General features: G+C 38.0%; 1 protein-coding gene across 2 annotated transcripts; it reads right to left on the reverse strand.

The window, feature by feature from the left end:
- Window positions 1–1,726: 1,726 nt before the first annotated feature.
- On the reverse strand, window positions 1,727–27,180 carry frs2b (fibroblast growth factor receptor substrate 2b). 2 transcript variants are annotated; one of them, XM_057328940.1, is made up of 5 exons: window positions 26,971–27,180; window positions 16,113–16,299; window positions 8,451–8,609; window positions 6,527–6,696; window positions 1,727–5,614 (listed from the first exon to the last, which is right to left on the reverse strand). In XM_057328940.1, exons 1-5 carry the CDS (start codon window positions 27,034–27,036, stop codon window positions 4,637–4,639), a joined length of 1,560 nt encoding a protein of 519 aa, XP_057184923.1. In that variant the 5' UTR covers window positions 27,037–27,180; the 3' UTR covers window positions 1,727–4,636. The 2 variants fall into 2 exon arrangements, with proteins under 2 accessions (XP_057184923.1, XP_057184924.1); XM_057328941.1 differs by lacking the exon at window positions 26,971–27,180 and adding an exon at window positions 8,826–8,855 and having other exon boundaries at window positions 16,113–16,206.
- Window positions 27,181–27,848: the final 668 nt, after the last annotated feature.

Consider the following 27,848-nt stretch of genomic DNA (forward strand, 5'->3'; position numbering starts at 1 on the left):
GCGTCTTTCGCACTAACTGTGCGTTCAGACCGCCGCCGTCGAGAGCGTCAAAAAGCGCTCTGGGCGCCCTGCCAACAACGCTGTAGAAAGATTCGTGGACGCTCTGGCGCTCTGACGTAGACCAAAGTTTACAGGGCTGCGTTCTCTGGAATCCTCTCAAGCGGTGGACTTCAACGTTCCGATTGGTTGCCGCCGAACCGCGTCATAGCTCATTACCATAAAGTTGACCTGATTTCAACTCTCCTTGACGCCCTCAACGGCCAAGACGCGCCGCGCCGCTGCTCGCTGCCGACTCACATTGAAAATGAGTGACTTCCGGTCACTTTGACGCTCTTGACGGCGGCAGTCTGAACGCACAGTAACGCCTAGTTCACACTTCACGCGTGAGCAGAGCGAGAGCAGCGCGTATTTTTTTCGGCGTGCATGTTATCAAATGAGTGCTTTCATACCGGGAGCAGGAGCAGCGCGTCAGCGTCAAGCAGGAGCGTCGCGTGAGCGCAGCACTGATGCGATGGTTTCGGCGCCGAGTCTATTTTTGCTGCGCAGCTCAAGCTCAGTTAAAGTGACAGCACACTTTAGATGGACAAATATAAATTGTTGCACAATAAAAGTGCTCAGAATGCACAGAATAAGCAAGCCTGTTGTGTGTGTTTTTTTTGCAAGACTAGGAGTATGTTAAAAAAACATTTATATTTGATGTACCCCTTCATTTGTTTATTTAATTATCCGTTTGGGTGGAAGCATGGTTTATAAAATCACGGTAGTTAACTAGCCAGAAAGCGGCTCTAGCAGCACCCAATCAAACCTGAGTTTGTGGCCAGCTTTCCGAGGAGCTCGTTATAAAAGGTGATCGTGTCATACCTCATTCTTTTACCACAATGGACGACACAAGGCTGATCGTTGAGGTTGAGAAGTTTAAAATGCTTTATGATCCTTGTAGTAAATATTACAAAGACATATATTCAAAGGAAAAAGCCTGGGTTGAAATAGCTTCTGCTATTTGTGCAGATGGTAAGAAAATTATATAATGGCGATCTGTTTTGTTTGACCATATTGTTTACCAATATACTGTACATGGGTCTTGTACCCTTGGAAACAGAATTTTAAGAGTATCACGTTTACAAATGTTTAAACTTAGGGAACGAATGTATGCTATGTGGTTGGCTTGCTTACCTTGCACATTCGATGCAGCTGCGGTCACGCTATACAAACGCTTCCTGTGTGAATACCCTCGCGAATCTGCAGGTGCAGTGATGATGTAGTTACGCTGACGGCGCTGCTCTCGCTCTGCTCACGCGTGCAGTGTGAACTAGGGGTAACTCTACAACACTGAAGCCGACTGTTTTTAAACTGTTTTCTAGAGGAGGAGTCATCTACATTTTTCGCGTTTGTGACGCCCATGAATATTCCCAACGAGTTATTACAGAAACAATTTATTAAAGTATTGTTTGTGTCGTCTTTGTCCCCACCACTTTTCAAAACAAAGTTACGCCACTGGATAGCCATACTGTAGTTATTTCCTGAATAAAACAGACTTTTGGACTGAAATGGTTGAATAGTCTGCTGACTGACAGACTCACTCATAACAGTCCCTTGCCGCTGAAATCGTTGAAAAATTCTCACAACACTAACACAAAGACTGACACCCGGTCTTGTCACAATTGATATTTTTAATATCTAATAAACTAGTTTCTTGTATTTAAACAAGTCTTTTGGAACAAACATTATTATCACAAAGTGTCAATCATCCAGTTGTATTTAGGGAAAATATTAAATACTACAACTACAATACTACTAGAATTATTCTGTTGGGCATACACTACTGTTCAAAAGTCATTTCTGTTCACCAAGCCTGCATTGATTTGATCCAAAATACAGTGAAAGAAGCCTGTTCTTTTATGTAAGCCTGTTTTAATAAATAGTATATAATTATGCATATTATGTTCAAATATATTGTGTACTTTGTATAAATTGTATATTGCGAGACTATATAAGTCTTACAGACTATATGAGACCCTGGATCACAAAACCAATCTTAAGTAGCAACGGAACATTTTTAGTAAAAGACAAAAATACATTGTATGGGTCAAAATTATCGATTTTCCTTTTATGCCAAAAATCATTAGGATATTAAGTAAAGATCATGTTCCATGAAGATATTTTGTAAATGTCCTACCTTAAATGTATAAAAACTTTATTTTTGTGAGTGAATGGTCTGCCACAGTGCCCCTGATTAACAACTTCAAAGGCGATTTTCTCAATATTTTGATTTTTTGCACTCTCAGATTCCTGAGTTTTAAACGGTTGTATCTCAGTCAGATATTGTCCTATTCTAACAACTCATACATCAATAGAAATGTTATTTATTCAGCTTTCAGATTATGTAAAAATCTCAATTTCGAAAAATTGACCCACAAGACTGGTTTTGTTGTCCAGGGTCACATATAAGACTTGACTCAATTCAAGTACTGCCTCAGATCCTCTAAAACTCTGCCAGGTTGGACGGGGACCATCAGTAGACAAGACATTTTCAGGTTTCTACAAAGATGTTCAGTTGGGTTCAAGCCCAAACACTGACTGGGCCACTCAAGGAAGTCTCCTATGGCCATTCTACCATAAAGCCCAGAGCCTTGTGGCACTTCTAATACGACATGATTGAAACCTGACTGCAACTCTTTTATTTCTCCTCAAAAATGAGCATAGTTGGTTGTGCTCAGCATTTCTAGTATTTTGTACATGAAATAGAAAACTTAAATTAATAAATGTCTAAACACTGCAACACTGTTTTGTTCCTTTTTTTCACAAGTGTATTTTCAGATGTTCTCATTATTGAAATCATACTTGTAATGCAGAAAAGAAATATCTGGTTATATCAAACTGTGGATTCTAGTCAATCCGATGAGATCAGTTGTAAATAAAGACACGGTAGCTACATTTCTAGAATAAGGGGCCTTACCGCCCTTACAGAAAAGACACATGAATTTCACGTTTTTTACATGTTTTTCGCATGTGATCACATGTATACATGTGTTTAACATGTGCAAAAAACACGTGTGATCACATGTGAAATGTGTTTTTGGAACATTTTGGTGTGAATTCCATGTGAATTCCCACGTGAAACCCATGGGATAACATGTAAAAACCCATTGGATGACATGTGCAACATGTGGTGACGTGAAGAACATGTGATCACATGTGGAGACATGTCGCATATGTTATCCCATGGGTTTCACGTGGGAATTCACACCAAAATGTTCCAAAGACACACATTTCACATGTGATCACACGTGTTTTTTGCACATGTGAATTCCGTGTGTCTTTTCTGTAAGGGCGTGTACAGTAGTATGGATCCCATCTCAATAGAATGTGAGGTCTACCCGCCGAGCAAAAATGATATCCTATTCTCCACTCAGACATTCAGTTGTTCGATAATGTCTTCAGAATGTGTAAATGTGTCTAAATATTCATAATTACATTGCCTTAAATTTGTCACAATGATCGTTAATGTTGTAATATCATTGTTTTGTTTATCTTTTATAATTTTATATATTGTATTGATCTCATTATCTTGGCTGTGTGGATGTTTCACATACAGTATATCCCATAATGACCTTGTGTTGTGAGAATGTGCTTAAACTAAACATTTACTCAGTAAAAAAGATTATAACAAATTTTTATATTGTTCATATCTCTTGTGCTTTGTAAATGTGCTGTATGTTGTAAATCATTGAGTAAATATATGCAGAATGACATTCATACATAGTACATTAAGTACATTAACAATAGGTTCAAGAATTTTTACTCAAACATGTCAAATTGCACATGACTAGATACAACTCTGATTGCACATCAGTTAAATTCTCGTTTAATGCAAAAAATCTAAATATCCACAATTGTTATTACAGACTAATAAATTATATTACTTGGGGGAAATGGTTGTTTATTGTGATTATTATTAACAATAGTACTGATACACAATGGTGTCTGAATGTTGAAATCCTTTGTAAAGTTAGTCCTGTTAACAAAGCTTAAATCTAGCATAATACTCAATGTTATATGGACACCAATAAGTTCAATACTGGTTATATTCAGATAAAGCTGTTTATACTGGTTGCTTATGGAGGCACAACATTTGAAACCTTTTACTGTACTGTATGTGTAATGCAATGTAATGCATGCATATGGTGTACAGCATCTGAACTAAAAATATGAATATCACAAAACAGACTTTTATTGTGCCAAGTATTTAAATCTACTACTTTGCAACTTAAAGATGTAAATGTAGTGTGTGATGTCTTAAAATGTGAATTTCAAAACAACTCTGAAAATTGGCAGAAAAGGAATGAATAAACAACACCATTTGATCAGTAATACTGATTTGTGCCTTACTGAATTATCTTTTGGAATGCTGTCCAACGTGTTATTAACATAATAAAGACAAACAGGCATTGGAAAACGAGTGTAAGAAAAGTAGTAGTATATTACCATAGGAATAAAACGATGGTATATGACAAGCTCCTCTGTTAGCTTCTCAAGCGAACATGAGACAGAGAGACACCATTTTAGCTACAGGTAATCTCCATGAGTTACAAACTCATTTTGTAAAAACACCGAAGTGTCTTCAGGCAGTTTCAGGTTACATGGGCAGGTCAACACTGTTATGGCGTGTTTTTCTAGAGGTACCGTCATAGCGGGGTAACGCTTTCTGCAGGCTGGACATGGCAGCCGTGCGCTCTACATCAATGACTGCATACAGCTCTGTCCTGCGGGTGGGGGTCTGAGGAAGCGGTGAAGTGGGCGTCTTCGGGGTCTGAGGGTTGCTGGAGTTCTCAGTCTCGACCTCGATGTAGTTCAGTCTGTGGGACTCTAGGCACGGTCGGCGGAAATCAAAGTTAAAGAAGGTTGTGGTAGAGCGGTCCCGCCAGCGGGCCGACTCCACCTTGTTAGCGCTGAGTGGGGCCGTCACATTCTCTGTGTTGATGTAGTAGTGCGTTGGGTCAGGGCTGTACTCTCTGTGGTTGTGGAAGCCGTTGATAGGCTGTGATTTAAGTTCTATGGGGACATCACTGTCCTCATCATCAGAGTCACCCTTCGGGTGCTCTCGTAAAGGAGGTAGGGCTGGGAGGTTCTCGTAGTCCAATAATGCTGTTCTCCGCTGGGCTGAGTTGTTGACATTGGCATCCGGCGTAATTGGTGGAGGTCGACCCCTACGGCGTGAGAGAGCTGAGGACGATGAACAGTTGAGTTTATCTGAAGCTGCGGATGTGTCCTCATGCATCCTACTGCTTTCTACCGCATCTATGTTGCCTTCATTCTTATGTTGTGAAATACTGCCAACACAGTTTTGGGCTGAACTGCTCAGCCTGCTGTCTGCACCAGCACACTGCTGTCCTGACACAGATGCCTCTCTCTGCCTCTGCCTCTGCACAGGAGTTGGACCCAACACAAACCGAACACATTCAGGCTCCAGCTGCACTCGAGGCCCAGGTTCCGGTGCCACCTGATGGGGAGCATCCTCTCCATTATGTAATGAAACACTCGTGTCCAGAGGAACATCACAAAGACTCGGGCTGTGCTGCTCCAGTAGCCCGGTGGTGTTTACATAGGTGTGCCCCTGATAAGACATTGCATAAAACATGCTTTAGCAACTATTGTGTAAATGCACTTCTGATTCGAGCTATGGTGCTTAAAGGGATACTTCACCCAAAAATGAAAATTCTGTCATCATTTACTCACCTTCGAGTTGTTCCAAATCTAAATTTCTTTGTTCTGATGAACATAGAGAAAGATATTTGGAAGAATGTTTATAACCAGACAGATTTAGCCCCCCATTGACTACCATAGTAGGAAAAAATACAATGGTAGTCAAAAGTTCCCCAGAACTGTTTGCTGTCCTACATTTTCTTCAAAATGTCGTCTTTTGTGTTCAAAAGAACACAAAAAAAATGATAAAGTAATTTTTCCTACAATGGGAGTCAAGATCTGTTTGGTTATAAGCATTCTTCCAAATATCTTTCTCTGTGTTCATCAGAACAAATAAATTTCTGAACAAATTTTCAGAACAAATAAAAAGGTGAATGATGACAGAATTTTCATTTTTGGGTGAAGTATCCCTTTAATGATAATTTTCTGATCAGAAGCATAATTTATGAAATATCACATACTAAAGCATGACACAGATCAAACAGTCATGTGTCATATATAACTGACACTGAATAAAAGCATCTGCTAAATGCAAAATAATAGATTAAAGCCAGCCAGTTTTACGTGCAAAATATAGCCTGTTTGTCAATATATGATATACAGGCATTTCTGTCATATTTTTGCTCAATTGTTAATAAAACATCAACTCTAAACAGCATCCCTATAGCATAAACACAATGTGCACACATTAACAACATACTCTCAAGCATCATTTACTATGCTAATTGTGCACAAGAAAATACAATTATCACTTCAAATTATTAGCTGTAACTGGATCTGAATGTTGAAATCTGTTTTAATACTTTAATTCATGTTCACTTACTCTAACAGCCTCTTCTGCAACTAAAAGAGGGTGTGTGGACTCCTCTCCCAGTGAGGGCGGGCATGTGCTTCCAACAGATGGATGCCGACTAGACGGGTGAGAGGACACATCCCCCAGAGAGGGATACCTTAAGCTGCCATTGGGTATGGTAGGGAGTATGTTTCCAGGAGCTAAAGCAGAAAAAAAGACAAAATAAATCGTACATACACTACCAGTCAAAAGTTTTAGTTAAAACACTTACTTTTTCATATATTTTCAACATTTATACATAATAATCTCATCATAACTGGAATAACACAAAAGGAACTATGACAATTATGTTGCAACATGTTATATTTTAGCATCTTCAGTGTACTCCCCTTTTCCCAAGAATTTTCAGAAATGTTCCCTTGACATTTTATCAAACGGCTTCTTGGGGTCTTACCCCGAGATACTTAAAAAAAATCGGAAGTAGTTTCCTCGTGCTCTTATTGGATGCTCTTATTTCATTATTCAGTCAAAGTCATCCATTTCAAAATTTCACTTCATAATGAAAGTTTTTATTTTTTCTAGACATTTAAGCATACACCTTCAGATCCAACCTTTATTTAAGATAATGAGAAACATTTCACTCAAGTGTTCTAAAACTTTTTACCAATACTGTGTGCCACTCTATAAATCCCAGGAAACGTAAAGATTTCGCACAGTAAGAACTATATTGTACATGAACTTACAACATTCTATTTCATTATGCATATCATCCATTTCTAGATATCATTAATACATGCACATTCAGGGCTCAATGCTAAGGATTTTTTCTACTGGCCCGGTCGGGCAAGTGATTCCAATTTTTACTGGCCCTGCCAAAATTTTCACTGGCCCCACCACAAAAAAGTATTAAATAATATATAGTTATTTGTTTGTTGTTTTTTTACACCTATGCAATTTTTCATAAATAAGGGTATGATACCATAAAAACTATTAGCCTATAACTCAAATTTTCAAATATTTTTGAAGACAACTAATCAGTAAGTAATAAAATAATATCAAGTAATCAAAGTATGTGCAATAGAACAGGTAAATGTAATGAAGCAAATATACAAATAATCAGAGCACTTCAGGTGTTTTGGGTTGGTCTAATAATAGTAGTTTTCAGGTATACTTTATAGTCTTCAATGTATTCAATATAATATTGATTTAACCTTACTAAAGTTAAAATTTAATCAGTGAAGAGCAGTGAGTGTTTTTTGTCTTCGTTCTTTGTTGTTTGATGAACAAAACTGAGGCGTTTATTATGCTGCTGCCCCTTTAAGAGATGTACGGATCTTATACATTGTAACACACACGTCTTGTTTCCACATGCGTTTTGTTCCCGTAAGACATAATTGATTACTCTTTTAAGGATAATTGGTAATATCGGCATTTTAGAATAATTTTGTGTCGATATGTCTGATTAAGAGTAAGAAGACGTGAAAGAGAACTCAATTCAGTATTTTGCACGTTGTCTGATTCTGGCCACGCGCGTATCTCTAACAGCACGTGAGAACCGAATCCAGTCCTCTTTTGCATCTTCTTGGAAATATTTAAATAGGCAAGTCTTAAAAAGTACAAATTATAATTTCCCATGACGATACAGCACTGGCCCGTTCGGCAAGTGAAAGTTCTCTTAACTGGCCCGAGGATCGCCCATGCTGGCTCCAGGCCATCGGGCAGTCCTTTATGTCGAGCCCTGACATTGTCATACCAACATGTGGTACTACAGTGTTTCAAACAAAAAAATGTCACCTGTTCTTGTCATCAAGCTATTAAGAATACTTTTGGTTTAAGTTAAAATGCACAAAAATTAAAACAAAAGCAAGCATCTTGAAGCATGTCACTCTCTTCTTGATAAATTGTTAATACACATTTGTATTTATTTCAATTTGAAGATCGACTGCTAACATACTGGTAGGAGTGTGTGGTGTTACGGGAAGGTCTGATTCAGCTTGTGCGAGGATGGGCTCAAACACAGGTTCCTCTACAACACTGATGCTGTTATTATGCATGATGTCCTGCAGCATGTTGAAGATCTCTTCAGCGCGTGAACACTTGAAGGCAAAGATCCCTACAGACAGTAAACAAAAAGTGTTACAAACCACTGGTGGACACAAAATTATGTATACTGGCAAAAACACACCTAACGATTGACAAAATAACAGCACATACAAATTGTGCCATTTATCTGATTAGACAATGAAGGAAATATTTGAATTTAATCATAACATAAGGGGCTGCAGTGGTGCATCAAAGTGTTGACATCACAGCAAGCAGACAACCTTACCTGAACAAGCATGCAAAACTCAAGTTCATCCTTTTGAAAGCATTGGGTTCAAAGTTAATAGTCTCACATTAATAACTGTACAGATAGCTGGGTCATTCTCTTGAAACCAATGAAACATCACGGCAGTAGTGATTTTAAATAGAAACCATATACAGTCATGTGATAATTAAGTAAGGACATGCGGTAACACTTTATTTTACGGTGCTCTTGTTGCAAATGTTACATGTATTTACTATAAATTATTAGGGCTGTGTATTGGCAAGGGGATATGATACATATCTCGATAGATGAGTCACGATACAATATATTGCAATATATTTCGATACGATACATTTTGCAATACTTTTTAAATAAAAAATGTAAGAAGAAACTAGAACTGAAAATACAAAAAGATACAACATGTTGTGGACCACTTGAGGTAATTTTTAACATCCCACCAATAGAATCTATCACATACCATTAGACACCGTTATAGTTTCCATTAAAACCAATACAATTCCATTATAATAATAAATCCTTTAGATTTTCTATTGTGTTTGGTCAGTGTTCTATTGTTTTTTATTTTTAAATGACAAGGCTAAAACAAATATTATCCTTTGTTTTAGATGTAATGCAATGTGTATACACGATTTAAGGTTAAAAAACGCTGTATTTTACACATACCGTGCATGTTTGCATCTCCTCTTTGCCCCGCCTCTCTGAAACGCAGGGATTTTTTACAAAGCTCATCGCTCTGAAAAGCAAGGTGTGCTATGATTGCCCAGTTAACCAGTGCGTAGTGATTGGACATGTAACACCTCTTACCATATTTGGAACATCAGGTTCCAAAGCGATTGTACTGATAGGTATGCCCACTTTACTTGCGTATACATTTGGGAGGTCCTAGTTAAATCATACCACGAACCGACGTAGATTTGTGGGGGTGTGGTTACACTAAGCGTTTCAGGCAGGTCTGTGTCATGGTTCTGCCTCACCTAGTCTTGGATTTCCTGGTCCTGAGGCAGAGCCATGACAAAGTCTTTGGTTATGTGTGGAGAGAAACATATTATTGTCCTTTTGACAATAATATGCGTTCTCGCCAGTGTCTCGTCATTGGCCCCGCCCCTCTCGTTTCCTGTATTGTTTCCCGGCCGTGTTTGATTACCCTCACCTGCCCTGTGTCGTTATCCTTCGTTTGTCTTCCCTATTTAATGCCCTCATGTTTCTTTGTCTTGTGCTCTTGGATTACGTTTGTTGTGCTTACTTGTATTAATGTCTGCATTGCGGTCCATGTACTCCATGTTCCTGTTTGCTGTGTAATCCCCAGTCCTGTAGTAAGTGTTTAGTCTAGTTTTTGCCAAGTGTTGTTTAGTCCAGTTTAGTGTTTAGTGAGTCCTTGTTCTGTTCTTGTATATTGTTTTCTTGTTCCTGTGTTTTACCCCCGCGTGGGTTTTTGTTTTGTGTTTTGTTTCTTTGTTTAATAAAATCTCTGTTAACCCCTTAATTCACTGCCTGCCTGCATCTGGGTTCTTCAGCCACACATTCGTGACAGGTCTGGGTGAGCATTCGCTTTTAAATAGAATGCATATTTTGTTCTGACACTTAAATTTTAGCAACTTTACATTTCTAATACATGCATAGGCAACTTATAACACACCAAAGACACAAAAAACATGTGTTTGTGCCATATGACCTCTTAAAAGCAGGGTTGTTTTGGCTGCTCTTAAGTTTTATAGCGTTAATGTCAGTTTGTGCATACTTTAGATATAGACTACAGTTTTTGCAACTTTATAGTGCCACATCCCTACCTTATTGTCCGCTCATTTAAAAAACCTCTGTGCCTTTCCTCTACATTGCCACGACATAAGGTAGAAAGGCAGAAAGTAAATAAGCCCCTGACAGAAATGACAGGTTGAAGTGTCTTACGTTTTACTCATGCACAGTACATGGATATTAGCATTTTCAGGACATTTCAGTGCAGATAGGCAGCACTTGAAAAATGCTTGAAAACATGAGTGTGGACAAACATTGTTTTTTGAAATGAAAACTTAGTTTTTAAATAAAACTTATTAATGTGCATATGGTCTAAAAATAAGTTTAAAGAGTGGCCCTGACGTGCATGGACCTCTAGAACAGAGGCTCCCAAACTGTGGGTCACGACCCACGAGTGCGTAGCGCATGCGAATAAGATGCAAATGTGCGTTTCATGTGCAAATGTGCGTTCCATGTGTCTCTAAACACGTGGCTGCGCATCTTAAAATCAATCGCACCCACACGTCGGCTCTGAAAGCTAGAGCGCCATGCTCACACCTGCTTGGCCATATGAACTGTATATGATGTTAAATGTGATTTTTAAAAAATTATTGATAGTAGAGGTTGGACTATCAATACACTATCATGAAAAAAAATATTGCGATAGTTTGCTGTATCAATATTTTTGCACAGCCCTATAAATTATGCAAAATTACATGCAATTAAACCGAACCCTAATCCTAACACTAAAGTAAGTAAATTTAGTTCATTTTTATTATTTAGTACTTAAATATATAATTACACTGTAACATGGGCACTGTAAAATAAAGTGTGACCGGACACGCTACTGAATTTTATGCTTTTCTGTAGCAGGACATAAATCATCTAGTCAATGGCAGGCCTTAAAATTATGTAAATAATGCAACCTCAGATGAACAACACCACATGATAAATTACACTGTGTCATTATTTATCAAAAATAAGGCCAAAATGGAAAAGCCATGTGTAGGGATGTAACAATATTATCAATATCGTGTTATCGCAAGAGCAAAATTGTCTCAATATTATCGTGGTCACATGACTGTATGAAACGATAGGTCTTCCGGGCCAAACATAGAGAATGTTAGAAAAAATAATAGATGTTACCTTTGTCAAGGTGCATCTGGTGCAATTATTTTATTTTATAAAAGGGATTTTTAGTTCATTTGACCCATCTCATACTATAACTCATACCTCTAAGCAACAGTTATGATTAGAGGATAAAGAAAAGAGGATATATGGCTCATTTCAAAGTCATCATTTGTCATTTTAAATATTGCAATAAATATCGTACCGTGGACGTTATATTGAGGTCGTACAGTGAAATTTTGATATTGTTAAATCCCTAGCCATGGGTGAAAAAGTAAAGACACTCTATGATTAAATTGCGTGTAGATTTAATTTTAGCAGCAATAACTCTAGTAGTCGTCTTCTGTATACCAATTTCTCACATCGTTCTGGGAGAAATTTTGGCCCACTCTTCTTTAGTGCTTCAGTCGCTCCTCATTTGCATAAAGTTAAACATTTCTCAAATTTGTCGCGTCACTAGACACGCCCAATCCAGTCGTCAACGGTTGCTACTGCTTGAGTCGCCGACATTTAGGAGATTTTGTGAGAATCAATCAGCTGGTCTGTACCACCAATTATTCCCAAAACCCACAATATTAATCCTAATTTGAAATGCTATTATTAATTTTTTTAGCTTGTTTTACTGCAATACCCAATCTTGTGTAGGTCTTTTAACTGTATATTGGAACACTCTCAAGACTTAATTTGCGGTACTGAATTGAAGAGTTAGACTGTTAACCCTTTAGGCGCCAGGGTTTTTTGGAAAACATGCTGGATTTTGACATCAAGATTTCAAAAGCTTGTGGCTTGAAAGGACTTAAAGATAGAGATCTTCTGTAAATTAGAAAAATGTTGGGCATGACCAAAAGTTTATGTGGGGTGTAAATATACTCATCTAATTTTCATATTATGACATCATCCGGGGCGGCCAAATTGAATTTCATAATTTTCAGGAAATAGTAGATATTGAATTGATGTTTGAACTTATTTGCATGTTTTTTTTACTCTTTGATCCTTATTCCAAATGATCAGGAAAAGAGGAAATCAACAGTAAAACTATTAGTAACTATAGTAAAATTATTACTACATTACTGTGCCATAGTAAAATGCATGTGCCTATTTTTTGATCAGCTGACCAGCTATCTGCCCAATCAGCTGCCTCTACCTCTAGCAACAGCTCTCCTATGGACACTACGACCCCGTTCACCCCTGCCACCCCCATCTCCGTTAGGTAAAGGGTCGAAATGTTCGCTCGTTTGTGCTTCGTGAACATTCCGCCTTGCACGGCGGCACCATTGCGCTGCACAGCTGTACCGGGAGACGCGCGGTGACTAGACGACTGATCGTGATTTCCAAAAGGCAAATATTCCCCTTCAGAGTCAGAATCGGCGAATAACATTCGCAACACACCCTTGCGGTACAACCTTTTATTAGCAATTTGGCAATTTTCTCTCACAAATCTCACAATTTACTCTGACGCTCTGAACTGAACTGCTTCCGCTTCGATGACACATGATAGCTCACTTGCTCTGCTATTTGCTTGAACACTTTGAATGGGAACATGACGTCATTTTGGTCTAGAATCGAAGTACTACATGTCTGCCATCTAGTGGTATGGAATACAAATGAGATATTACACCATATCAGGATCTACAGCCTATTTTATGAAGTATGACGTCTTGTCGCAATTCTGCGACTTTGGCGCTTAGAGGGTTAAACAGTTTTTCAAGATATTTTGGGCGAAATCTTGTCTCAATGACGAACTGGAGCCACCGAGCATGCATGGCCCCTTCCTCCACACTATCGAGCACATTAGGATCGCCTGCTTAATCATGAGCTCAGGGTTCTGATAACTTGTTTTATTTACTTAGCGGGTTTTTTAATAATTCAAACTTGGCCGAGTTGTTAATATAATATTTTTCTATGGTGTGACGAACTTAGAACACATATCTAATATCATCTTACACGGATTTTAAGTGATACAATTATCGACTGCAGTGACATGTGTCCAGTTAACCGCGGTTACCACTAAATCCTGCTGAAACCGAGCTGGCTGCGATAATGCAAGGTATCGATTATTTTATTGATGCGTAGCTTGTCCGTGAAGCACGTCTCTGGGATCAGTAGGAAATGCTGCTCGATCTAAAAGCACTGCGAGTTTGAGTCGCTTATAACCTGCATTTAAAAAAGCAACACCCGTCAAACATTAGTGATGGGTCGTTCATGAACGATTCGTTCTTTTTGAACGAATCTTTAAAATGACTCGGGAGTAACGAGTGTCTCAGCGAGTGATTCGTTCATTTTGTGTTGACCGCGCATTTGCAACATTGTACCAGAAACAGTAATGAAGTTCGTCTCTCGAGTCATCGGGTCCGAGTCCTTTCGTTCTTTTATACCGGAAAGAGAAATGATTAGTTCGTCTCTCGAGTCATCGGGTCCGAGTCCTTATACCGGAAAGAGAAATGATTAGTTCGTCTCTCGAGTCATCGGGTCCGAGCCCTTTTGTTCTTTTGTCAAATGGTAGCTCCGCAGGCAAACCTGCAGCCTGTACCGGAGTCTTCGAGTCCGAGTCTTTAACGTTACGTGACCACTTCCCGGATCATCAGTCAAATGCATGATGTACGTGTTATATGTTGTATTATAGGAAGAAATATAAAATGATCAAAAGATATGTGCAATAAACATCTTCTCTAAAACGTACCGTTCTGTTCTTTTTTCTGTCAGTATATTCATAAATGTTTCTTGTGGATTTCTGCATGTGTTTTTAATTTATCTTAATAACTAACTATTTTGCATAAGAACTGTGCTGGCAAAATATAAACATGAGCAACACTAGTAAAGTCAGTGTTTATTTCTAATGCATATATTACACAAGTGATCTCTTATTAAATAATTGCACATTTAAATGATTTCAATAGCCTATTATTATATACTTTGCAAACTGCATGAGACTTTTTAGTAAAAAACAACAACCTGTAAACCTTATTGCATACCTGAGTGACCCAAAATTGTTAATGAATTATAAATACATAACTTTACAGAAATGCTGTCAGGAAATAATTAAATAACTGTTTCTCATAACTTGTCCCTAACTACAATAAAAGTAATTTCTTATTATATATCTGATCAAAACTAGCATAAATAAACGTTATGGGGTAATTTGGCTATTAACATGCAACATTAATTTAACTCTGCTCAGATGAACGAAATGACTCGAAAAAAGATTCGTTCATTTTGCTGAACGAGATTCAAACATCCGAATCGCAAAAATGACTCGAACTTCCCATCACTATCAAACATGATCATTATAAATATACGTTATTATCATGAAAATACCTGAGGAGGATTGAGGATCAGTGATAAAAACATGTCCTTAGGCATTTCCTAGAACTACGTGTGTTATGGTCTTCTTCTGCAGTGCGTATTTGGCGTTTCTGCGCCCTCTGGCTTTCGAATGCAGCAGCATTTTACCGTACTTCACTCACAAGTTGTGCATAAATCACGTGATAGATATTTTCGGTTAACCGGGCATACAGTATGTCTAAGTGGGACTTTAAATATTTCTTTGTTAAAGTGGATCATGGAGACTTTATAATTGTTCAAGATCTAATATCATCATATCCCAGACCTTAACTAACATAATGCCAGCAATTAATTTATAATCCAATTTCAGACAATAACATTGCTGTGCCGGTAATATCCCTAAGGTAAAAAAAAGAGGTTAGACTGTTTAGATTACACTTACATTACAATTAGACTGTAATGTTGAATGGCTATAACTATTTTATTGATTCAGAGTTAGGGATGTAACGATTCACTCAGCTCACGATGCGATGCGATTCACGATTCTGATCTCATGATGCGATTTATTCACGATTTACTCACGATTTATTTTGAAAAAATGAGTTGAAACAAATTAGAAATGAACAACGTCCCTTGCATTATTTCTTAAATGCTTCACGTTTCTTTGTATGATAAAATAATGTTTTATTTCAAATAACAAAACTAAACTGCAATTTTATAACAAATTAATAATAGAAAAAGTCTCTTTAATATAAACAAACTAATACTGTCTGAGCTTTTCTTGGATTTTTTTGCATTTAAGAAATATCAGCATGTCCACGTTTAGGTTTGCAGTGAAAATAGCGGCCCCTGCTGTTCAAAAAATGTATTGCGATTCAGTTCAAGCCTCAACCGATTTGAATCGTCGTTCATTATAACCGATTTTCAACCGGCTCACGGTGAATCGTTACATCCCTATTCAGAGTACAAAGTAAATAGATGCCATCAAACAAGCACATATTTTAAATTACTGTGTTTATGTTGTTTTTATGTTTAAGTATGTATATGTATGATTACAAATTTTAATATTAGGTGTTATTAATCGTCAGAGATTTTTCATCTACAGGTTATGCACCATCATAGAAATATATTGTAATAAACATGTACCTTGACCAGTCTGGCAGCGACGGCCACTCTCAAAGGAAAATAGGTTTGAATCATAGCCATAGCGACGCAGGCACAGGTAAGGCCACTTTACAGCCTCACATTTCCGTGTGCGTAGGACCAGTTCGTCCTCTGTCAGCTCCATGATTCCTGCTCCCAGCTCATTCCCGTCATCATCCACGTTCACCACCTAAAGACGTCAAACCAAACCCTGCTCAAAAACCCACATCCAATAGGGTATATGCATACGGGGCGATGACGTGCTTCTGCTAAAATCCCAGCCAGCATAGCCACTTCCGCTCTCATAGATAATCTCACTCGCTAAGATAATTTTTCCTCAAGTCATAACGATGTGTTTAGTAAGAAAACTTTCAAATTTCAGCGAACCAACAACACTACGGTTGAACATTGCTATATGTTATTTGTGATCATGCCTCGATTAAGGGCAAAGGTTTACTTACCTTTTTTCATATTTGTGAATGTAGCTTGAAATGGATAGCATGAAGCGCTTCTCCTTTTTGGTTGTCAATGTTTAACGTAGTGTTTGGATCGTTTGACATAGTGTTTGGATAATTTGACTCACTTCGTTGACTGTTATATCCTATGTGCATCTTGAAGCGATTGAGTGAAAAACGCCATTGTTTCCTATGGACGCTGCGTGCGCCAGATGTAACAGAACTGGCTGAGATTTTAGCGTACATACAGTAGTACGTCATCGTTCCGTGTGCATATAACCCATTTAACAAACCACACCCAACTAATTAAACCACACCTAAGAAGTTATTTTTGGTGCAAAACAACTGAGCGTCTGTAAGAGTGGAATTTGTAGTTGTAGAGGTTGGCCACACACGTGTATTAGTGATGCGCGGGTCATCTCATAACCCTTTGGGGCAGGTAAAGAAATTGTCACTTTATTTGCGGGGCGGGTCATTAAAAACTAAATAACAAAACATGTATGTTGTGTGCAATTCCCTATCGGGCTGCTCGATTATGACAAAAATCATGATCACGATTATGTTGGCCAATATTGAGATCCGATTATTTAACACGATTACTCATTAACTTTTAAAACAACATAGAAAAATGAAAACTTGGCTTTTAAACTGAATTCAACTGCAAAATAAATGTAAAGAAATAGCACAGCTGAAACACTGTAAAGGAAAAGGGTGCACTGTGGATTTATACCACAAGAAAAGAGAGGATCCTTGCAAAATGGAATGCAGCACAATAATCGTTTTGCCTCGATTATTTTGTTTTTGTAATTGTTGAAGGCCAAAATTGGCGATTACGATTAATTTTCAATTAATTGCACAGCCCTAATTCCCTATAGGCTATATTAAATATTTGGGAATATATATTTTCATTAGGTTCTTTGATAAGGTTACAATACGTATGCCGTACGTAGCTACCAACGTAACTTTCGTGATGTCCCCAAACCAAACACGTCACGAAAGCGCTAAGCAGATCCCCCCCCCGCCAGCCACACACCAACAAAACAAACAGAGAAATAAAAGTGAAGATGGAAGACGAGGTGCGGGAGAAATTAAGGTCAGGAATTTACATCATTAAAAGAAAAGAAGGTCAAGCTGCTAAATCTAATGTTTGGGACCGGTGTCCTGAAATTTCATCCTACCCATCAGATTATCCTACCAGGCATGCGCACATCAATGTTAGGTCATTTTTTGCGCTATAAAATCATCCTACCTGTTTATTTTATACCGCTACGGGAATCTGATAGTGTATTTCCGTTGTTAAATAATTCTGCATATTTATTTAATACTGGTAGTACAATTTTATAGGGTACTGCTACATGAAGTGGAAGTTTCTATGGTTCATAAGCGTATGTTGTTGCCAGTTTACAGGGCGATGTAATCTAATGGCTGTTTCAAAACACTTTTAGGCTGAAATAAAGCCTGTTTTCATTTACATTACAATGCCTAGTATGTCTATTTAATGGTCACGGGGCGGGTTGTAAAAATAGATACAGTGGTGCGGGCGGCTGGGGCTGGTCAAATAATTTAAAAAAGCGGGACCCGCGGGTTGGAAAGAACCCCGACCCGCACATAACTAATGTGTATCAGTAAATTCTCTCCTGCTTCCTGTTTCCTGCATCGCTGCCGGCGGCTTGTTTGTATCAGTGCGCTTACCACTTCGCTCTAATATTAGTGTATTTTATTATCGTTAATTATTATTGTCGTTGCTAACTTATCCTGATATCTCAATAACCCTGTTCCTGTTATTTACTTGGAAGAGTCTAAACCAAAAGTGATAGTTAACTTAACGCCGTTAGCATAGCAATAGCGTGTTAGCTTGCTTTCTGTTCACGCTGTGGAATAGCATCTTGCCTCTGGTTTGTCTTGTGTGCTAACTGTTTCTCTTTTTAAGCGAGTATACTACGATCCATCGAGCAACCTTGGTAAGTTGGAATTGCACTTCAAATCCGGTGAGTTATGGCTTCTATTCCTATTATTGTTACTTGCACCTCATGTCATATGTTTAGCTTAGCCTTCTCTGTCAGCTGCGAGGGCTTTATATGCGATAAATGCAGGGAAATAGTTAGGCTGACAGAGAAGATCTTAGAATTAGAGTCTCGCATCCAATCTTTATCTGAGGATAGTAAGAGTTTAACGACGATAGAAAACACTTTGGATGCGAGCAACATTAGCGCACACAGCTCGGTTCCGGTTGAAAATCCCCCGCAGCTGGGAAACTTCGTGACTGTGAGACGGCGTAGTCGCAGGACAAAACATCACTCGACCGTTCCGATTACAGTCTCGAACAGGTTTGCCCCGCTCAGTGACGCACCGACTGAGAAACCTGCTGAAAGTGCCCTAGTTATCGGTGATTCTATTGTTCGGAACGTTAACATAGAGGCACCAGCCACCATAGTCCAATGTTTACCGGGAGCCAGAGCGCCTGACATCAAGTCAAATTTAAATGTGCTGGCTAAGGCTAATCGTAAATTCAGTAAGATTGTCATTCACGTCGGCACAAATGATGTTCGACTCCGTCAATCGGAGATCACAAAAGATAACATTAAAGAGGTGTGTGAGCTCGCAAGCATGATGTCAGACACTGTAATATTCTCTGGCCCCCTCACTGCTTATCGTGGTGATGAGATTTATAGCAGATTATCATCACTAAATGGCTGGTTGTCTGAGTGGTGCCTGCAGAATGATATAGTTTTTATAAATAACTGGAAGAGTTTTGAGGGCAGACCTGACCTGTTGAAACGAGATGGTCTCCATCCCTCCTGGGCTGGGACTTCCATCCTGTCTAGAAATATGGCAAAAAGTCTTAATGCTAATGCTAAAACTTGACTCGCTGGGGCCCAGGTCAGGGAGCAGACAGTATGGCTTAACCAACTGTCTGCTTGCCGTCTCACGTCGCAGAATACACAAAATGTACAACATGTAGTAATCCGTTCTCCCAAACATCACAAAATAGAGACTGTGTCTGTCCCCCGGATTAGCAAACATAAAATAATGCGTAAACCTCTTGAAAGTAATTTAATAAACGTTAAACAAACTAAACATGAACAAAATACAGATAATCAACTGTTACGACTCGGATTGCTAAATATTAGATCTCTCTCTAATAAAGCACTTTTTGTTAACGATATGATAACAGATCATAAAATAGACATGCTCTGTTTGACAGAAACATGGCTAAAACCAGATGATTATATTGCTTTAAATGAATCTGTCCCCCAAGATTATTATTATAAACACGAGCCTCGTCTAAAAGGCAGAGGGGGAGGTGTCGCAGCACTTTACAATAACTCTCTTAGCATTTCCCAGAAGTCGAACTCTAAATATAATTCTTTTGAAGTCATGGTTCTTCATGTTTCAACACCTAATACTAAAGATAAAACACTTTTTAAATTGATTCTAGCTATTGTATATAGGCCTCCAGGGCACCACACAGATTTTATTAAAGAATTTGGTGGGTTCTTATCAGAACTAGTACTGGCCGCAGATAGACTCCTTGTCGTTGGTGACTTTAACATCCACGTAGATAACGTTACAGATGCCTTAGGAATGGCTTTCAAAGACACTCTTAACTCCATGGGCATTAGTCAACATGTGTCAGGACCCACTCACCTTCGTAATCATACTTTAGATTTAATACTGTCTTACGGTATAAATGTGGACGACGTTAAAATCCTTCAGCAGAGTGAAGACATTTCGGATCATTATCTGGTATTATGTTTGCTTCACTGGCCTACGGCTGCAAATAAAACTCATTGTTACAAATATGGTAGAACAATAACTTCAACTACCAAAGATGCGTTTCTCGATAATCTGCCCGAATTGTCTCAAATCATGAGAAATAACGTTGAAGATCTTGACATTACCACTGAAAATTTTAATTCCACCTTCTCGGTAACGCTAGACAAAGTTGCTCCACTACGTTTAAAGAAGATTAAAAATGGCAGCCCCACACCGTGGTATAATGAACACACTCAGGCTCTAAAGAAAGCGGCCCGAAAAATGGAGCGCAACTTTAAGAAAACTAAATTAGAGGTATTTCGTACAGCATGGAAGGATAGTATTCGAAAATACAGGAAAGCCCTAATAACTTCTAGATCCGCCTACTTTTCATCACTAATAGAAGAAAACCAGCACAACCCTAGGTTTTTATTTAACACGGTGGCTAAATTAACAAAAAATAAATCGTCAGTGACTTCTGATCCTGTATATCAGCATAGCAGTGATGAATTTATGAACTACTTCACATATAAAATCCAAGATATTAGAGAAAAAATTATAACAATGCAATCAGAAGTGAAACCCGCTGAACAAACTAACTACAGCGCCCTTAAGGAGAAAATGCAATTATTTTATACCGTAGATCAAGATGAGCTGTCTAAAATTATTAGATCATCTAAATCAACAACATGCATACTAGACCCTATACCTACAAATCTACTGAAAGAGATGCTCCCAGAAATTATAGATCCTCTTCTTGGTATTATTAACTCATCTCTGACATTAGGACATGTGCCTAAAGCATATAAGGTGGCTGTTATAAGGCCCCTTGTCAAAAAACCCCAACTCGACCCTAGAGAACTAAGGAACTACAGGCCTATATCGAATCTACCTTTCATATCTAAAGTTCTGGAAAAAGTAGTTTCAACTCAATTATGCTCCTTCCTCCAAAGGAATGACATCAATGAAGAATTCCAGTCTGGATTTAGAGCATGTCACAGTACAGAGACTGCTTTGATCAGAGTTACAAATGATCTGCTATTGGCGTCTGACCGAGGTTGTATCTCGTTATTGGTGCTGCTAGACCTTAGTGCTGCATTCGATACCATTGACCACAGCACACTCCTACATAGACTCGAAAATTATGTCGGCATTAAGGGAATAGCTTTGAAATGGTTTAAATCTTATTTATCCGACCGTTTTCAATTTGTAGCAATAAACAATGAGGTGTCACGCAAATCGCAAGTCCAGTACGGTGTACCACAGGGCTCAGTCTTAGGGCCTCTGCTCTTCGCATTATACATGCTACCTCTAGGAGATATAATAAAGCGACACGGAGTTAGCTTTCACTGTTATGCTGATGATACTCAACTTTATATTTCCTCGAAGCCTCATGAAACACAGCAGTTCCATCGAATAATGGAATGCATAGTCGATATAAAAAACTGGATGAGTAACAACTTTTTATTACTGAACTCGGACAAAACGGAAGTGTTACTTATTGGACCGAAAACTGCTATAAGTAACAACCAAGAATACTGTTTAACTATTGACGGATGTTCCATAAAACCCTCGTCGTCAGCAAAGAATCTTGGCGTTCTATTCGATAGTAATCTGTCATTTGAGAGCCACGTCGCCAACACCTGTAAAATTGCGTTTTTCCATTTTAAGAATATATCTAAACTACGTCATATGCTGTCAATCTCAGATGCAGAGAAGTTAATTCATGCATTCATGACATCAAGACTAGACTACTGTAATGCACTGTTAGGTGGTTGCCCTGCAGGCTTATTACAAAAACTCCAATTGGTCCAAAACGCGGCAGCTCGAGTTCTTACACGTACAAAAAAGTATGAACATATTAGCCCGGTTCTGTCAACCTTGCACTGGTTACCTATAAAGCATCGCGTTAACTTTAAAATCTTGCTTATTACCTATAAAGCCTTACATGGTTTAGCTCCTCAGTACTTGAATGAACTCCTTTTGTATTACAGTCCTTCACGTGCATTACGCTCTCAGGCGTCCTGTCAGTTGGTAATACCTAGAATTTCAAAATCAAGTGCAGGTGGTAGATCCTTTTCCTATCTAGCGCCTAAACTTTGGAATAGTCTTCCCTGCACTGTCCGGGAGGCAGACACACTCTGTCAGTTTAAATCTAGACTAAAGACGCATCTTTTTAATCTTGCATACACTACTCTTCCATAATATAAATCTTCAGAGGGTTTAGGCTGCATTAGTTAGATCAACCGGAACCAAAAACACAACTGATGTACTTGTTGCATCAAAGAGTACAGAACAGTACTCTACTCTCAGCCAGTCTTGTCTCATTGTTCCAAGGTTACCACAGCGAGCAGGATGCAGTTCATGGCCTGACCTGATGGTAGAGCGGAGAATGGGAAGTGGGGACCTGACAAGAGCTGAGATGATAGAGCTGGATAAAGAAGGACGCGGTCTCTTGACATGTCTTCACCACAAAACTTCAAATGCTATTAGATTATTAATGATAATCTTAAACTATAATTTATTTTATTATTAAGTTTATTTATTTTATTTAGCCTTGTTGTGCAAGTTCTCTGGAGCTTGTGCAGAGGCAGCAGCTTTTGCCAGAGGGGAACTGGAATCCCCTGGTTGGGCCTGGGTTCTCCTGAGGTTTTTTTTCTCGATTAGAGTTTTGGGTTCCTCGCCACCGTTTGCATACTGTTTTTGCACTATCTGCCTGACCGGGGGGGCTGCTTTAGAATTTTAAAGTTTTACTTAATTAATATTGCATATAGGAATTTATAGTCTGTTATATTTGACCTGTGCTTCTCTCTCCTTTATCCTAAATGTGTGCTCTCACTGAGCGTGTGTGTGTGTGTGTGTGTGCGCATACTTGTCTGTGTACGTACGTGTGTGTGTGTGTTGTGTGTGTGTGCGTGCGTGCGTGCGCATCCGTGTGTGTGTGTGTGTCCCTATGTCTATGTGTGTTAGTACGTGTGCATATTGAGTGTGTGGAGTGTTTTGTATGTGGGTATGTCTGTCTTCTGTGTTTTCAACCTTTTCTTGTTTTTGCAGGTACAACTTTAATTATTTTGCTTATAGTCAATATGTCTCATGTACAGCTGCTTTGTAACAATGAAAATTGTAAAAGCGCTTTATAAATAAAGTTGAGTTGAGTTGAGTTAAATGATTAACTAACAATCTGGTCAACAAAGTTCTTTATTTGAAGCACAATTCTACAAGAAAGCAGGGCTCTAGACTAACACTTGAGAGAGGTGGCACCAGTCCTTAATTTGATAGCACCAGAGTCGTGGGGTGAGGTAAGAAAAAAGAATCACTAAAACTTCATTAAAATGTGTTTAATACATTAATAAATCAATTAGAAATTAATACAAATCATTGTTTATGATTGAATTATTTTTATTGTATATGTAAACTCTCTTTCAACACTACCATATTTAAAGCACATCTTTCTTAAAGCTACTTTCTTCCTTTATTTGTTGTGAACGACTCCTATAAGAGAACACAATTCCTTTAATATCAGTGAGTGTTTTTGGGTCCGTCCGTTGTTGTTTGATGAACATTATAAACAGATATCTTTATTATGCTGCTGCCCCTTTAAAAGCTCGCGCAATATACTGGAACACGTGTTTTGTTTCCCAACTGTTTGGTCATGAAACAAACTGAATACCTTTACAAGGTTTCTTGTTAATATGGGAATTTTTAGGTTATTTTGTGTTAATATGTCCGTTTCAGAGTAAGAAGGCGTGAAAGAGAACTCCGTTTAGTATTTTGTGCACTGACTCTCTGGGCGCGCGCATATCTCAAACAACCCGCGAGACCTGAAGGCTTTTAGTGATTATTCTTCATGAAAGCTGCATTGATACACATTTGGCTTCTATCAATAGCGACTCACAAATAAATACTATTTAACGTGATGTATAACGTTTTGTATGCTTTGCAGTATTGTTAGAGATCTTTATACAATAGTTCAGTGCTTAAAGTTTAAACACGTGTTTCCTGCATTAGCTTCACATGCATACAATACTTGCAACACATTTTGTTATCTTTGCTGTTTTGTACTTTAGCAGGGGAAATTCTTGTATTCTGCATATTTATTTAAGTTGCAAGATTGAGCGCTTCACTCGTCTGCTCTTTCGGTCCTTCGCCTCTTACCCGTAACCCTCGAATTACGTCTTTGGGGTCGGGGGCACTGATAGATAAGTGAATGGTTGAAGGAGGGGAGACGAAAATGAGTGACTGAATGCACAGCTTGCGCAATATTACATTTCTGTCCATAAAATTTATATTACGCAAAAATTATATAATGACCAGTTTGACAGTCGCACCGGTGCGACCATTAAGAAAAACTTGTCGCACTGGCAGGAAAATTTGTCGCAAAATGAGACCATTTAGTCGCAGTCTAGCGTGTCAGAGCATTGGTTATGATTTTCGGACGGATCAGGCCTTAACTTAACATTCTTAACAAAAAAGTTGCCAATCGTTCTTTTCATCTTCTCTCATCATCCGCGGCTACATCCACTCTGTTTATCTGATGGGCCTAGGCTACTCACCTCTCTGTCCGACTGCAGCACAGCATTTTCAAACGTATACACACGTACAGGAATATCTGGACCACGGCCAATCAGAGGGGGGTCCACCCTTCACTATCTCTGATTGGTTTAAACCACGATATGGGCCTAATGTGTCTGTTGTTGAACCACAGGGAGACTTTCGCAGAGACTTTTTTTCTCTCGAACGGTTGGTCGCACCGGTGCGACCTCAGATTTTTTTTAGTCGCATCATTGAGAAATTAGGTCGCATTCTAGAGCCCTGAACATGTAGATGTATAAATAGATAGAATCAAAATGACAGTCTGCTGTTTTGTGTTAACATAAACATGATGTTTCTGTGGTAGAGTGTTTGTTCTCAGGCAAAATATTAAATGCTAAAAGCGTTTGCTAAATAAATCTAAAGGTTTGTTTTTCCTATATCTGATGCACTTCCACTAACTTTTATCACATCAGTTTCTTTGCGTGCAAATATTGGAAATTATATTTATTCATAAACGTTTGTTTAAAGTCATTTCTTTTTTTTTAAATTAATTTAAATAAAAAATGTGTTGCTTGATTTGGTTCATATTTGCGCATTGTAATGCGCCCTCTAGTGGGCTTAGGAGACAATACAGTACTTATTTAGTCGAATGTACAGCATGCCTTTAGAATTAAAATATTATTTGAATATTATTTAATTTAAGTACTAAATTTGAATTTCGTTTTATAGCAACTTTGACAGCCCTACTTTACAGCCGATCAGTCTGTGCATCGCCGCATAAAGTCTCAGAGAACCACACCAAACTCAATAAAACCACACTCAGCACAAACTCATCAATTAACTCCCAAATAAACAAACCTAAACCCAATCTCATCACAAACCCAATTAATTTGCAAGTTGTTTTAGATAAAAAGAAGAAAAAAGCATGAACCTCAAGTGGGTGCTTAACCAAAAAACAAATAAAGAATTGTGTATAAAGTCAGCACACCAAAGCTCCAAAAATATAAAAAAAATTATTAATTAAAATAATTTTTGCAGCTTTGGTGTGCCCACTTTATATACAATTTTTTAAAGTCATTTTAGATAAAAGTGTCTGCTAAACGAATAAACGTGATTGTGTTACTGTATATTAGGGCTGGGTAAAAAATATTGATTCTTCGATTTTAATCGATCTTCAATTTAATGAAACAATATCGATTTGGGAAATCCCGAATCAATTCTTAATGCGTGTGCTTTAGTTCAAGGATATCTGTATTTCGCCTATCTTCCTGAAGATGTTGCAATCACTTGTGCTGATACATTTAAAACAAAACAAATTCAAATAAAAAGTGGGAGAGGGGGACGGATCATGGCAGAAGCTCACGGTAGCCAAGCACTTTATATTTAAAGGCAATGACGGCAAAGGTGAGGTCGACAAAACAACTGTCGTTTGAAAGTTGTGTACAAGAGCTACGATTTTGCAACAACACAACAAACCTACGAAACCACCTATCGAGATATCTGGTTCATGCGATTCTGGACAGCAACGGCTAGACGTCGCTTTTGCCTGCAAATTACAGTCAGATTCACCTCGCTCTAAGAAAATAACTGACGCTATAGTAATGCTGATTTGCAAGGATTTAGGCCAAAACGCGATAGTTGAGAACGAGGGCTTTCACAATCTTATCAATGTTTTCGAGCCGAGATTCGCAATGGTGACACGCAAGGAGAGTTTCAGTTACCAGCATACAGTATATACTTAAATGTGGATTCCATGCCTGCAAAACTAGCATTTTAATCTAAGTACTGATAACTAATCGATATTGAATCGAATCGAAATTGAATCGAATCGAAACCATATAAAATAAGAATATAATCGAATCGCCAATTTGGTCACAAAACCCAGCCCTACTGTATATGTACAGTTTTGTGTCTTAAACATGTCACCTCCACCTCTACTGGAAATAAGAACCTCTATGAATGCTACATAAAATTATATCACTATCAAAAAATTACCATTTATAATCATAATGATAAAAATAATAATAAAAACTCATCAAACCAAATAAATATGCAAACCCCAGCTAAACCTCATCTCACACATCCCAGCAGAAACAAATGTATCAATCCATACTGACCTTAAATTTACTTTGGTGAATATCATGGATTGATTCTTTATCTGGACAGCTAAAACAGCTTCCCATGGCTTCTTCAAAGGACCATTTGATACCTAGAAAACAAGAGTCACGATACTAGAATTTAAAACTTCGATACGATACGTTGAAAAATAACAATATTCAATACCATTTTTGATACAACAGGGAAAAAATGCATTAAACATTTCAGATTTTAAAATAGTTTTTTAAAAATAGTTAAATAGAACTAGAATTGAAGATTAGACAATGAGGTATATTTTTACATAAATTATTAATTGTTAATCTAACGCTAATTTTATCAATTCATTTTTTTACTATTTTTAATCTACTATTTTTGTGTGTTAATATTAATGGACAAGAGCTAAAGTTAAGACGGGCAGCTCTTGTGAGCGTCTGTAAAGTTTTTAAATAACCAACCTTAAAACATGTGCTGCTATTGTAAATATGAGTGAAGAGCAAGTAACAATTTATATATTTAAGTAATCTACAGGTGCTGGTCATATAATTAGAATATCATCAAAAAGTTGATTTATTTCACTAATTCCATTCAAAAACTGAAACTTGTATATTATATTCATTCATTACACACAGACTGATATATTTCAAATGTTTATTTCTTTTAATTTGATGATTATAACTGACAACTAATGAAAATCCCAAATTCAGTATCTCAGAAAATTAGAATATTACTTAAGACCAATACAAAGAAAGGATTTTTAGAAATCTTGGCCAACTGAAAAGTATGAACAACTGACCAACTTTATGGAGATGCAGATTTCATTTTCCAACAGGACTTGGCACCTTCACACAGTGCCAAAGCTACCAGTACCTGGTTTAAGGACCATGGTATCCCTGTTCTT

This window comes from Triplophysa rosa, unplaced genomic scaffold (assembly GCF_024868665.1).
Source record: "Triplophysa rosa unplaced genomic scaffold, Trosa_1v2 scaffold9_ERROPOS8756747, whole genome shotgun sequence".
NCBI classification, from domain to species: domain Eukaryota; kingdom Metazoa; phylum Chordata; class Actinopteri; order Cypriniformes; family Nemacheilidae; genus Triplophysa; species Triplophysa rosa.